The following is a 15,402-nucleotide window of genomic DNA, read 5'->3' as shown; positions in this document are numbered from 1 at the left end:
TCCAGAGATGGGACTGGATAGGAATCACTCACTTGGGGCTGTGTGGAGAGGTGAGCATTTGTCCTCTTTCCGAGAGCTGCTACAAGCATACTCCCTACACACTAACCAATTCTACAAATACCTCCAATTGCGACATGCCCTTACCGTCCCTGACCATACAGCAATCCCGGAATTTAGTCCGCTGGAAGCTAAGCTCCTCACCTGGGGAATATCCCAAATCTATCGCTCTATAATAAACAACACCCTGTCCACATTAGACTCTCTTAGGACCCGCTGGGAGCAATGGGTGGGCGCTCTAGGGGAGGAGGACTGGAGGGATGCATTGATGGCCCCTAGGGTGCTCACTATATCGGCCAGGCTCTGCCGCATTCAAATATACTACCTCCATTGTGCATATCTTACCCCTGTACGATTACACAAAGAGGTCTTTCTCCCCACCCCCAGATGCCCGCGAGGTGGAACCAGCTGACTTTTACCACATGGTCTGGTCCTGCGTCATCATTTCAAACTACTGGGCATCAACTGTGGCAGAACTAAGCGACATGCTGGGCCGGGTTGTCCCCTTTAGTCCTCTTGCCCTTCTCCTGGAGGTGATGGAGGGGTTGGATGCTGACAGGTTGTTCCTGGGGGCAGCCAGCTTGGTGGTGAAAAGAGACATTGCGATGGCCTGGAAAAGTTCGGCACCTCCATCTGTTGCGAAGTGGCGTAAAAGAGTGGATTGGTGCGCCTTCCAAGTAAAAAATATATATGAGGCCAGAGGCTGCACGGCCAAACAAGAACGCATATGAGGCAAGTGGCTGAGATTGAGGGGCTGACGGTGGACAGGCTCCGAGGGGCAGTATTGTTCTTACCTACTGCATGGCCCTTAGGGAAATATTATGAGAATGTATTCTGCTCTATTGTATGTCACAGTGCTGTACTGTTCACTTTGTTGTTCATAAAGCCAATAAAATTGTGTATCAATAAAAATCCTAATACATGAAAACCATAGCTGCCAAGATTTCAGAACGCTATGTGTGACATTTTCATAATTTCGGTGTAATTATGAGTGACATTTCAATGACTTTGAGTTACACATTCACTCATAGTCGTTGAGCCGTGATCGGGTTTGTCTGCGCAAGCGTGGAGGATGTCAACCGCAGTCGCAAGACTCTGACGGCAAGACTCAGCCGCTACCACCTGCTTTGCCTGGGCCGGGGTGGTTTGTGGGAACCATGCCTACATACCCCCGGTCAGCAGGTGAGAGCGGCGAGGTCAGAGGAGCTGCGCATTGTTGAGTGCACCAAAACTTTATGAAATGCCACCCGCTCACACCATGGGTGGCATCAGGACAGCGACGGACCGTGACTCACCCCCACCTATAAAACTGTGTGTCTCAGAGAAATAACTCACTCTTTTTTACTAGTAGTCAAGTCATTGTGCACTGACTCTGTGACATCATATGCGCATGTGTCGAGTTCGGGCGTGTGTCTATTTTTAGACTAGAAACATTGTAGCAGAGTACTCAAGCTGCAAGCACATCTTTAGCCATGCCCAGCACCGTCTCTTAGACTGTAGAGAGCTGCGTGCACCGTGCTCTGCCACTGCAGCTCAACAGTCATGGTGCATTATAGCAGTGCCCCGATTTGACAGCCGAGGAGGCAATAGAATGTGTGATTTTGCATTTCAGTGCTGTGATGAGGACCACAACACTGAAATGGGTTAGTGTAACGCCTGAGGCGTGGTACTTGGCAGGGCTGGAAAAGTTCGCAAATTGGACACAAATTCATATTTCTACAAGTCAAGGAGTGATGCCTATCAAGACTGTATGGGAGCGCTCAGCAGAGGATGAGGGAAGAGCACAGTGACCCCCAGCCCTACATTCCCGCTTTCCTGTTCTCTCACTGTCCTCTCCGGATTCCCTCCTCGAAGTGAGAAGGAGAGAGAAAGGGAGGGTGGGGAGGGAAAGAACCAGTTGTGTGTGCGAGATTCTTGATTCAGAACTGAGACACAACTACTCACACCAGAGCTTTCCGAACAGACCCCAGAGTAGTTTTAATACGTAAATTAATGTTTGAGAGCATAAAATGTGGGCTGATGGTACATTTTCTGATTTAATTTTGAATTTGGTCTTCTGTACAGCTTTTCCGACGCACATCACACGCTATCAATGAAATACTGCCAAAATATGACTTCCTGTGGCTGTAAGGAATCCGCACCAATCTTAGTGTGTGCACTGCATATTTGTAATCACAACAATCAATGGTTTACTGTACACTTAATGAACTTTGTGACCTTTAGGAAAATGTACGCTGCTAAACCAATCTCTTTGTATTTAATAATTTAAACTAAGTGAGAAAACAGTGGCTTGGTTCAATAAAGATGAGAATATTTATCTACCTAAAAGACAGTTGACATTTTATTACCTTGACAAAAGATCAGTCTTTTAATTATGGAGCCATTAGTTTTTGTGCGTTTTAATAAAGGTGCATATTACATTTCAAGATGTTGCCAACTATTGAACATGCAGAGAAAATCAATACTAAAATAAAGACAGCATGATTATTTAAATGAGAATTAAAAGAATATAGCATCTCGTGGAAGTGAGCAAGCTCATTGCAAGTACAGAACAAGAAAAAAAACATTTATTTATATTTACAGGTAAGTAGCACCAATTTGGACAAGTTAACTTCACACTTTACACAATAAAAATACTAAGAAAACAAACCTCAGACATAAAATTAAGACAATTCCAACTTAAGCTAAAGGATACAAAGAACAATGAGTACTGTTGAATACTGGCAGGAAGAACCACAGAAGCGCCAAGAATTTCAGTTTGAAGTCCCAAATGTTTTTCTGTTTTCTTACTGACCACTGTTAAAAAGTGGCAGGGTGAAGCCCAAATGTGAGGGAGCAGTGGTGATTTAGGGGAGTTTTGGGGGTTGGCTTATGGCCATAACTCTGAAAACCAAGAAAAACGTATTCAACCTTAAAAGTAACCTTAGGAGAACTTGAAGAATCCTATGCTAAATTTGGGATTCCACAAGGATTTATGCACTTAAGAGTGAAGTGGTCTCTATTAGTATATCCCAGTGCAAGACTGACAGGTATATGCGAGGTTTAAAGTTAGGAAATGCACGTGATGAACACTATTGACCGCCTCTCTAGGAATAATACATATTCTGCACGTGATGAACAATATTGACCGCCCCCTAGGGATACTACATATTCGGATGAAAACGTATATGGTAAAATACAACACCAATCCCAACTCTTTATATGGGGCAAGTCGGCTAGTGATAGCAGCATCACATGCTGTGCCTCGTTCTGCATGGCACCTCCCTAAACCACACACAACTTACAGAAGTATGACGAAGGGAATGTTATGAAGGTATGGCTAGGTCTGGAGGTTCCACTTCTTGATGCATTGATCAGAGAGCTGTTTAGAATACGAAATGCAATAAGACACCCGGCCAGTGCAAGCTGTCAGTTGAGTTTTGTATGAATTACCCAGAAGTACTTATGCCACACCTCCTCAATGTAAACTGCAAGGCAGATTAAAGAAAGAACTTCCTTGGTCAATTAGGGACATGCTGATGACAGCTAAGGATCAAATAGACTAAGTGTCACACAGATTACTGTGAATGATTGAAGTCGAAGTTAAAGGGCTTGATAAGCTATTTAGACCAGTTGAATATTGCTATCTCTAAATTAGTTTGCAAATAATTTAGCCTCACCCCTAGAATTGTTCTCGATTCATGAATGAATTTATATTAAGAGCTAGCCACTGCTAATCTTAGCACTGAAAATGTAGCAAAAGTGTAGAATAGTGCTGTAGGATGGAAGTCTTCTACAAATTATGCATTGGTCTAGTCTTCATCAAATGGATAATGCTCTTGCCTGCTAATCCATTTGCTAAAATTAAGACTGAAGGTCTGATGTTTCAGGGACAAACTTCATAATGGACTACCATGAAGGACTGTCCTTGTTCACCTTTGTCCTGATGATTGAGCCTCAACTTATCAGTTATGGGAAATATTTATGGAAAGAGGTATTGCTTTTCATGTGTGACATGTATGAACAGGGCCGGTGCTAGGCATGGGCAGGTTGGGCAGCTGCCCAGGGCCCCACAGTCAGCCCTCTAGTTTGGGGCCCCACACCAATGAGGCAAGGCCACCACATGAAACGTGTCAACTTGCAAGTGCGCCGCCTTAAGGCGCCCCCTCTCCTGGGCTCACTGCTATGGTGTAGCAAGGCGAACCCAAGGGGAGGGGGGCTCCAGTTCCAGTCCCAGCCGCACAAAGATACATTCTTTAGGCTTGTCCTGCAATAAGGGCCTCCTCCCCCCACCCATGCAGAGGCACAGCGGGAGGACTATTGCCAGGCTCTTTAGCTCCCTGGCAGTTTTAACCTTCTCTGGAGATAAGCAGCCCTCGCACCTTCGGCCCTCGATGACCTGTTAAGAGGTGCTTGTAGGTGGCTGAGAGGGAGGAGCTGCAGCTTCAGGAGCAGAGTCATCTATTCAGATGCAAACAGTCCTGGATGATAGAGGGGCCTTGCAAATTCCCTTTGTGCCCAGGGCCCCAAAAATCCTAGAAACCACCCTGTGTAGGAATGCATTTTCTGTGAAATCCTGAAATCTGTACCTGTCCAGATCCTGCTTTGTGTTTCCACATATACTCAAACTCATTGAAGATTAAAGTTTAGAAATAGGGTTTCAGATTAATTAAATTACATCGACTTGATATACTGTGCTTGCCTCTGCAACTTGTAGGTTGGATGGAATCCAGACAGTAGTATCATGGGAATTCTCTGGATACCAGTATGTCATATTCAGCTGCAAACCGGACAACATTTCTGTGCAAATGTATGCAGTCTGATTTCCAAACTTGGTAAGTCAATCAGTTCCTCAAAACATATCTAGATTATGAACAGAAGTGGTTTGTGTAAAAAATGATAATGCTCACCATGTCACACTTATATACAGATTGACCTCAGGCAATGTTCTAAAGAAACCCAGTAGTATTAAACAAAAAGTTTCTTGTGAGAATGGGCCTACAAGGACCATTGTTGGCCAACTTATACTGCCGACAAGATAGTTAGCTTAGGAGCTCCAGACATTAAGCCTTACTATAAAGTGTCCTATCTGAAACATGTTATCTTATCATTTGGAGTTGGGAGGATCAGTGTTGTAACTGTAACTGTAATGATACAAAACACCATATACCCGTAGCCATTGCCAAATGTTTTCATAAAGAAACAGCTGGTTTTTACCTAAGCCTGCTAAGAAGACTGGGGAAAACTGGGTGACTACTGTAAATAGGGGGAAAGCAATGGGAAGTATGAGAAGTTTCTTTTTTTGAGAAATGTCACTTTGAGGAACACTATTATGGCAAAGCGTGGACTGATGGCAGGAGATAAAATATGGTAGAGCGACTCCCTTGTATGAATATAGATTGCTTCTTGGTTTAGAACAGTCTTTCATAACACCAGGCTTCAACTGGACATGAAAAAGTATTTTGATATTATAGCTAAGAACAATCTAATGTGATACAGATATACAATGGTGGGAGGGCAGCATGTTAATAAGACCATCAACAATTTAGTCAATGAGAACAAACATATATTGTTGCTATATGAGGCTTGTGCTCCACCAATTTAATGAACAGGCATGGAGTAGGGTATGCGGCTACATGAAGAAGGTCTCTAGAAATGCACATTTTGAGTTACAGTGTTGAACACAGAACTCTAAAGCACATAGGTCCAATATACCTGCTGGCATGCAGGTCTCTTGACTACATATCAAACATTCTACTTTTTAAATCTTCTAATACTAGTGTAACTGAAGAATTCAAGCTAGCAGGCTCTCCTCTTTCAAGCTCTTGCCTGCAAACTTGGATGCAGCTTGAAGGACAACTCCTAGTTCTGACGCACGTTCAAAACATGCCTGCTACTTCAAGGTTAGCCTGAACACCAACCATAAATATAGAGCAGCACGTTTTGGAGTACAAAGGCAAACCTAACCCATGTACACCACTTTATAAACCCACACTCTGGCAATTGCACAACAAAACGGAATGTCCTGGTATTAGACAACGAGATAGTGCTCAGGAATCTTGTGAAGAGTATGAGGCGCAATACAAATCCCACAATGTAATGCAATACATTACAATACAACCCTTGCATTCCATTCATTTTTAAAAGCACACAATTCAGTTGCAGGCACCTTTGTATTCGTAATCACTAAAAGAACACAAAACCTGTATCCACCAGCAGAATGCAAATTACCCATATCCAAAGCAAGGACTAGAAGAACAGAAGAGTCTGCACCATCCTACTGAATTCAACATCGTCTTCTGTGAGGCGGTGGTGCAAGGAAAATGTTTTTCATAGTTTGGCCCAACCCCTAGAAATGCCTTGGTGTGCGCCTATGCTGCAGCACAATGTATGCAGTATTTCACAAGAAACTAGAACATATGACCAGGAATGCAAATAGAATAGATTAAAATAGAGTCTGAAAAGGCAATACTTATGTAAAATAGATCTGAAATCATTAATAATAAAACACCAATTGGTACATAAAAAGAGATGTGCCTTTAGTTGCGACAAAACTTGAGCCTTACCCCAGGTACAAATGTAAATGTATTGTATTTTTGATTTTTGATTGCATTTCTTGGATGTTTCTCTTCACATTTTTCAGGATAGCCGAGCCACACCGTGCGAGCCTTGAGTTCTTTCTTTCTTCTGCAAATATTCACAAGACAGTCGCAGCAACTGCATGGAAGAGAGAAAATACGTTGGCGTCAAAAATATATTTTGATTCTGATCTAAATTTCACTACAGCTGTAACAGACGTCACACCATTATAGTGAGTGGTTCATTAACAGGATCACCGGAGTCGGTGCTAAATTTATGAAGGTGCACAAACAATGACGAGTCCTTTCATGGACGGAAACTGCACCCAGGTAAGAAGGGATGAAGGCAGTTTCCACGAATTTTCTCATGTGCAAGTAACCTTGGATTCCTGGTCAGGAAGGTTCCATGGAGGAAATTTGTTGAACTTGGCAGGGAACCAAGTCTCTTGTTAGCTTAATCAAACAAAGATTAGTGCCAGCTGCAGAGTTGACTGCGAATTGATACTTTCTTAAGATATATCCTTGGCAGTGACACAAAACTGTAACTTCCTGTTACTACTGTTCACTCACTACATAAAAAAAGAGTTTGTTTTCATTTCTCCAAGGACGTGCAGCCCACCCACTAAAGACTGGCCAGGAAGTCTGCTCAATTTTATTTTAAGCTGATAATGCAATACTGTGGGTAACTGTTCAATAAAAGGGTTTTATTCTGCGAGCGCATGCTGATGTGAAGCACTGATAACTAACAATGAAAATTCTACAAGCAATGCAAGTGTTTACTGACTAGATTATTCACGGTGGTGACATAAATCACCTTATTCATCAAATAACATTATTATTTCAAAATCTTAGGTCTTGAGAGGGAACTGAGCATGCGCACTAGCTTAAAAAGCTTGTTCGCAGTTCAAAAGGGGGTACACATTCCAACTTCTTTCCCTGAAGGGCCACTGTAGCTGTTCTGGACATGATCTACGTGCCTAAGCCGTGGGCTAAATTCCAACCATTTGAAGAGAAGCAGGTTAAAAAGGCTTACCCAGGGACCAAACCGACATATTATAAGGGGGTTGACAATCTACACTAGTTTGAGTAGATTTGATGGAATTGGTACGGGACTGTAATGGTGATGCAGAGGAGTACAAGTTGAATTCGGAAACTCAGGGCAATCTAGCATAGGTATTCTCAAATGCAGTAATATGGAAGGATATGGGAATTTAGCAACTACAGCCATGTAATCTAGAAGCCTCCAGACCCAGTTAGGACAGTTGAGCAATAAAGTTTTGTTTGGGACCTGAGGCAGCGGGGTAGGGGGCAGTTAGGTTTTTCTGGAAAAGAAAAGCAGTGACTGATTGCTGCTTTTCCAAAAGGAGCGGGGTAACCGGATGAAATGAGGACGCCATGGAAAGGGAATGCCAGGGATTTGACTTTTGTAAAATGGTGACACGGTTCCAAGATACTCTAAGTTTGTTTAAGCTGAGGTTGATTTTCAAGCAACACAGTAAAGGATTCAGGCATTTATTTAGGTGTTCAGATTAATACAGGCTTTGGACACCTGTGTTTATGTCAGAAAGTCTAGCAGTAGCTAGGACATGGACCATTAGTTATATTTACCAGTTGAAGATGATCAGGAAAATGATAGAGCCTTGAAGGACCCCCAAGTTATCAGATCGACTAGAAAACTGAAGTTCTCATTCTTGCATGTTGCTATCGGTTGCATAGGAAGTAAATGTGGTAATCAAGGATTGTATTGATGAATTTCAGACCCCTAAAGAACAAGCATTTGCAATGCAATAGGTCTCGCATTTTCAAAACTTTTACCTATTGGTATTGTAAATGTCATTTAAAATGCTAATAGCTAAAAAATCTTGCTAATGTGAGACATATTGCATTGCAAGTGCTTTTATTGGTATCACGGGAAGATTAAGTGATTTGCCCAGAATCACAGGATTTTGAGCCGACGCCGAGACTCAAACCTAATTCCCCAGCTCTAAAGTCGGCAGCGCTGGCAGTCAGACTACATCTCTCTTTCCTTGTCCTCTTCAGTTTTATGCTGCTCGCACATTCGTTTCGAGGAAAATCGCTTATTTTTTGTCATTCCTCAGGGGAAAAAGCTCTTTTCTCGGGTACGGAATCGAATCTGCAAAGGCCGAAAATTTAAACTGAAACTAAAGTCCCAGATGCAATTGTAGTTACGCATCTTGCACTAGGGGTTGAGGTGTTAACGCACAAAGACGTATATACTATGAGAGAAACTGGGCTTCTTACGACATCGAAGATGTTTGAAAACGTGTAGACAATACATCACATAAAATTTAGGGTCATAATAGCAGCCACGTATTTTGAGGGATTGCGTTGTGCTGCGCTGCTAATGCCCGCTTGTCACCTGTTCAGTATGAGTTAGTGACAGTTGAGACTGAAGACAACTATTTAGAGTTGTGTTTCTCTAAATCATAATATTGCCGAACGCGGGAGGAGGGACAGAAATACAAACACGAGGAATAAAGGAGAAACAAAAAAGAAGAATGAATGAAAGATGAGTCAGAAAAGGGGGCGTGGCCCAGCCGAGCTGCAAGATGGCCACCGTGTAACGGGGCTCTGCCGGCCGAACGCCGAATCCGTCAGCCCATCCGTACTATGCCTACATTCTTTGCGTAAAAAGCTGCGGCGAGGGCTGCCCAGACGTCGAGGCATCGATTCCTGCCTTCTGGACCGAGATCGGTTGAGGCGATCCGGAGCGGTGTCTCCTTTCCGCCCCGGCGGCTGATCTGCTGCCTCCCAGCCGGCGATCCCAGCCACGCAAGTCCCCGGTCGAGGGCCGAGGACCGGAACGCGAGGTGGAACCACTGTGGCCGCCGGCGGAGAGCGGACTCTACTGCCGCTGGCGCCCTAGGCAACCGGGAGAGATCCCTGGTCGGCGACGATCTCCCTGCCTTCTGGGACTTGGGAGGGCGCGAGCTGGGCTGCCCGGGGGGCTGCGGATGCCTTGCTGCCTTCGCTGGTACTCCTGACGGTGGGGCGCGCTTACCTCCTGCTTGTGCCCAGTGCCTGGATATTGGACTGCGGAGCTCCGCGACCTGCGGAGTGGGTGCCTGCTGGCCGGAGGCCCCGACTGCTGGACACTCGCTGTGTGCCTCTCTGGAGGGCCCGTCCCGACCGCGGACCCGCGCTCGGGGGGCGCTGAAGACCTGCTGGGCCTAGCTGCACGTGGATGTCCCTGCTGGCGGCGGGGGCGACGGGGACGGCCGAGAGGAGGAGTGGATTGGGCTTGGAAGACCCGTGAGTTTGGCCGAGGCCAGAGGCCTGTGACGATCCCGTTGGGCCCTCTCCTCCCCCCCTCCCCCGTTGGGACCCTGGTGGGGTGGCTCCTTCACTGAGCCATGGGGAAAACAGATGCAAAGCAGAGGAAGCTCCAGTTTGAGAGGCAAATGGCCCAGAACACTCAAACTGTCCCAGCGTCCCAGACGGTGGTCCCTGAAACGCAGCTGGCGCCGACGCAGGACGAGGATGTCAAGAGTATGTTTCGCGAGCTTAAGGGCTGCCTGAAGGAGATTGACGGCAAGCTTGACTCCATGGCCCAGCGACTAGACGGAATATCGCATAAGGTCGATCAACATGAGGAGAGGCTGGCGGCGGTGGAGGCGCGGGTTGCCGACTGTGAGGAAGGCAACGGTGATACCCAGGAGAAACTGCTGTGCATGGACAGGGTCCTGGAGGTGATAAAGGGGCGCAACGAGGATTTGGAAGCCCGCTCCCGCAGAAATAACGTGAGAATTATTGGTATTGCGGAATCCACAAATATTGGCAATATGGAGCACTTCGTTGAAGGTATGTTCCGCGACCTGTTTGGGGAGGCCCTGTCGGCCATGTTCCTGGTCGAGCGGGCACATCGCACACTGGGACCGCGCCCGGTGCCGGGAGCGCCGCCGCGCCCGATCCTTGCCCGAGTCCTAAACTATCGGGACAGAGACACGATACTGCGGCTGGCACGTGAGAGAGGCGAGCTCACATTCCAAAATATGGCCATATCCTTATTTCCCGATTTCACTCAGGTTGTGCAGGCCGCGAGGCGTGAATTCCTACCGGCTAAAAAGATCTTCCAGAAAGTGGGGACAAAATATGCAATGCTATATCCTGCCAAGTTGCGGATCCACCATAAGGGGAAACCAATGGTCTTCACGGCGGTAACGGAGGCGCTCAAATTTGCGCGGCAGGCGGAGCGGACGCTGCGAGACAAGCGAGACGGGCAGGGGACTCCCCCGCGAGACCAGCTAAGTGACATTGAATAAGTAGAACATCAATATATGCCCTCGTAGGCCTAAAACACATTGGGACGCCAGACAGCTTGATTGTAAAGTATACCACTTGTTGTTGCATCAGGGGGATCCTGAGTCTATAGCATACAGGGGTTGCCAAGGGGAGCGGCGAGGGACAGTTGAACTCGCTTCGGGGACTATTCCTGATCATTGGCAGAGAATTGTGAAGGGGGAGGCGTTGGGCTTACCCCGCTACAGGCAGACAGAATACGTACATGTAGGGCGGAATTGTTCGGCCACCCTGTCGCCTTTTAGGCAGGAGAGAGTGCCGGTGACCCCACGCCCTCGCAGGGATGATTCCCGTACTATCACTGCTGAAAAGTTGTTGTGGGGTTGGGTGGTGGGGGGGAAATGTGTCTCAACCTGATTGGGGGGTTGGAGTGGGTGGAGGGGGAATTTGGTTAATGTTGAATGGTTTTCTTACACTGCACTATTTTCCTGCACTATTTTCCTGCACCACTACAGCATGATGCGGCCCTGCCACTGGCCGCTGCCATGTTATTATTGCTTATGAGACATACTGCGCGAGAGTTTTCCCTGTGGGCCCCGAGCGCGATGCCGCTGATGACCACACTGCTGCATAGGATACACCAATATACACATACCTGACCGTGCTGCGTTGTCTCACATGGAATATTCGAGGTCTGAATGACCATCGCAAGATAAGATTGACCGATGCACATCTGACACGACACCAGATTGACATCTGTTTCCTACAGGAAACGCATTTGCCCCAGGTAGCCGGGGTGAGGCTTAGGCATGCTAGATGGGGCGAAATACACACGTCTGGCTGCTCCAGCTACTCCCGGGGAGTGGCTATTTTAATTCGGCGAGGCCTACCCTGGCAAACATTTCGGGTGCATGCCGACACTGAGGGGCGCTACATAATATTGCAGGGGAAGCTATTTCACATGCAGATGACACTAGTTAACACATATGGCCCCAACACGGACGACCCTGATTTCTTCCGTCACGTATGGCACAAGGCGCAGTCGCTGGGAGAGGGTGCATGCATGTGGGGCGGAGACTTCAATGCAGTGATTTTGCAGGAATTGGAGAGGGAGGGGGCTGCTCGCGAGCATCACCCGCGTGCGGCGGGTCTCCTCCGTGGCCTCATGGCGGACTATCATCTATTAGACTCGTGGCGAGTACTGCATCCCGCGCTGCGGGAGGGCACCTGCTTCACCCCACACAGAGGAGCCTGGTCCAGATTCGATTTTTGGCTCTTAACCCCACAGGTGCATGCATGGGTGTCCGATGTTACGCACAAGGCGCACACCCTCTCCGACCACCCACCAGTGGAACTGCTACTCCACGTACCAAAGCCATATGTGACGCCCTTCGCGTGGCACTTGCCAGCACAGGCCCTATCCGATCCGGTGTTTCGGGAAGACATATACCAACACGTGACGGAATATTTTGAGCAGAACACTGGCTCTGTTGCGTCGGAAGGCACCCTGTGGGACGCTTTCAAGGTGGTGATCAGAGGTCACTGCATTGCGGGACAGGCCAAAGTACTGAAGGCAATAAGGGGAGCGCTAAAGCGGCTGGAAGACAGCCTACATGCCCTGGAGGTACAGTACTGCTCGGACCTCTCGGCGACAACTTTGGCGGAAACACGCACCAAACTCACGGACTACCAGGCTGAAGCAGATAGGGAGCTTAAGTTTCTGACCAAGCATGCTGTGGCCCGCAGGTATGGTGAAGGTGACCGCCCGGGCAGAACGCTCGCTCTCCTGCTGCGGTCGCAGAGACCATCCCCCTTCATCTCCTCAGTGGTGACACCGGAAGGTGGACATGCGTATACTCCTCCAGAAATTCTGGATACGTTTCGGACTTTTTATAAAGAATTGTACCGTACCCGGGGAGCGCCACCGCTGGCGGAGCTATCGAGCTACTGTGATACGATCCAGCTCATCTGGTTCAATGCACACCAAAAGGGATACTTCGATCGCCCCTTCGAGGTAGAAGACGTTAAGGATGCAATAGGCTCACTGGCAGCCGGAAAGGCGCCAGGACCGGATGGCTTACTGGCACAGTTCTATAAGGAATATGAGGAACTGCTGGCCCCCAGACTACTGGCAGTATATGCCGAGGCGGTTGAGGCGGGTATACTCCCGGAGTCGATGAGAGAGGCGGTCATCATTGCCCTCTTGAAACCGGACAAGGATGCCCAACACTGCGACTCATATAGGCCGCTGTCCTTAATCAATACTGATGCAAAGATCTTCGCGAAAATGCTAGCAACGCGGTTACAACCGGTGCTGCCACTTATGATACGCCCCGATCAGTCGGGCTTTGTGCCGGGCCGCTCGACATCTCACAACCTTCGAACCCTATTTGGGGTGCTACACTATTTAGCCCCGCATGTAAAGGCCGTAGCGGTGCTGTTGGACGCCACGAAAGCGTTCGACTCCCTGGAATGGGGATTCCTGTTTCCCTTGCTGCAGCGAATGGGTATGAGTGAGGCATTTATTGGCTATATCAGATTGCTGTATACCAACATCACTGCTCGGGTTAGAGTGAACGGGCTTATCTCTGCGCCCTTTGCCATTGGGAGAGGTACGAGGCAGGGCTGCCCCTTATCGCCCCTGCTATTCGCCATCGCTACAGAACCCTTGGCAGCCCGCATCAGACAGCATCATGCAGACAGGGGCATTGGTTTTTCATCAAGTGCGCTGACCATCTCCCTGTACGCGGACGATATTACTCTATATATGATCGACCCGCAGGAAAACCTTTCGCCCATGACCAGAGAATTGATAGAGTATGGCTTGCTATCGGGAGTAAACTTAAATTGGGAGAAGTCGGTTATTCTACCTCTGACGGCCGGGACGACTCGCTTTACCCCGGACTGCCCGCTGAAGTGGGCTGACGGGCCGGTGCGGTACCTGGGGGTCAGCAACTATGGTCGGAGAATTATGGGCGGGCACTGGGTTGGGTGGAGGAGCGGGTCGGTCGCTGGAAGCATTTGCCCCTTTCGCTGGCGGGCAGGATTGCGGTAGCCAAAATGGTCATCCTGCCGAAGTTCTTATACTTATTTGGGAACATCCCGCTGCCCCTGACTGCTAGTTTTCTGCGCCAAGTGCGCTCGCAGATGGTTGAGCTGGCGTGGGGGGGGGTAAGCAGCCGAGGGTGGCATGGGAGACACTCACTCTCCCGCAGCGGCAAGGCGGCTTGGCGGCACCGGATTTCCCACTTTATGCCTACTGTGCACAGGCACAATTTTTGCACTACTGGGTACACCCCACACCGTTTCAGCCACATGTGGCGATTGAGACGGATAGAGCGGCACCGTTGCCGCTCGCTGTGGCTGTTTATGCGCCGCACAAGCGGAGATGCACTGACATCGACCCGGTGCACGCACAATGGGCCTGGGATGGGCTGAGGCGCAGGGCCGGACTGGACCTCCTCTATACCAGATCGATGCCTCTACGAGATAACCCGATGTGGCCCCCGCTGCAAAATATGCGCACTGGGGAGCGAGCTGCGGCGCGCGGCCTTCGCACGGGGGGAGACTTATTTCCGGGAGATTCCTTCCTCACGCCGGAGCAGATGTGTGGTGAGGAAGCTCCGACGCTGCTGGACACACTACTTTACTACCAGCTACGCAACACATGTCAAAAACTGTTTCCTACATTTCCGGCACCTCCACCGGATCTACTTGCCCTGGAGAACGTGCTAACGGTGGAATCGGGACGCAAGCTCATATCCCGATTGTACCAGCGTATGCAATACAGCCATCCCGTAGCGATCCCGGCGGCGCGTGGGTTGTGGTCCGCGGAATTGGGTACCGACATCTCTGATGAACACTGGGATCTCTGTTGTAAGCTCCTGGAGATCTTATCCCCCAACTACAGACTTCGCCTGATACATTTCAAATATATCCATATGGTATATCGCACCCCTCACCGGCTACACCGCATGGGTTTGAGAGATACAGATAATTGCTGGCGCTGTCACGCACGCGGGGCTACTTTCTTGCATATGGCGTGGGACTGTCCCCCGCTGGCGTCCTTCTGGGCCAGAGTGATGGAAATAGTGGGTACAATCACCGGCCTGCTGATCCCGTGTACACCGCAGGCTGCACTGCTAGGTATCTTGCCTATGATCAAACCCAAGCACCGGAAGTTGCCAGCGATGCTCATTTTACTGGCCAAACGCCAAATTGCGATGCACTGGGGGGTGGCTACGTCGCCTAATATTAGGGAATGGGTAAAAAGCGCAGTATATTGCCAGTCGCAGCTCGCTCTGTATTGGGAGCTACTGCCGGTGCGCTCCAGGCCGAAGGATATCTGGGAGCCCTTCACACACTGGTTGGCGCAAACCACGCTCCAGGCGCTGTAACTTAAATGCTCATTCTTGAGACTGTCGGGAGATGGATGAAGTTCAGGTTGCATATGGGGCACGTTGGTCTACACAGATGGTTTTTGAGACTGCACGAAAGGGGGGGGTGGGTGGATGGATGGATCAGGCAC

General features: G+C 48.5%; 1 protein-coding gene across 2 annotated transcripts in view; it reads right to left on the bottom strand.

Moving 5' to 3' along the window:
* Nucleotides 1–15,402, bottom strand: part of ATP9B (ATPase phospholipid transporting 9B) — a 2,296,170-nt gene that overhangs the window by 1,842,291 nt on the left and 438,477 nt on the right. For both annotated transcript variants that reach the window (XM_085605931.1, XM_085605930.1), the window contains exon 3: nt 6,603–6,753. In XM_085605931.1, the coding sequence (XP_085462057.1) occupies nt 6,603–6,753 (151 nt within the window). The remainder of the gene's footprint in view (nt 1–6,602; nt 6,754–15,402) is intronic.

This window comes from Triturus cristatus, chromosome 5_1, assembly GCF_964204655.1.
Source record: "Triturus cristatus chromosome 5_1, aTriCri1.1, whole genome shotgun sequence".
In the NCBI taxonomy this organism is placed as follows: Eukaryota; Metazoa; Chordata; class Amphibia; order Caudata; family Salamandridae; genus Triturus; species Triturus cristatus.
The sequence above is the reverse complement of the archived record's forward strand: the minus strand, read 5'-3'. Positions and strand labels throughout refer to the sequence as shown.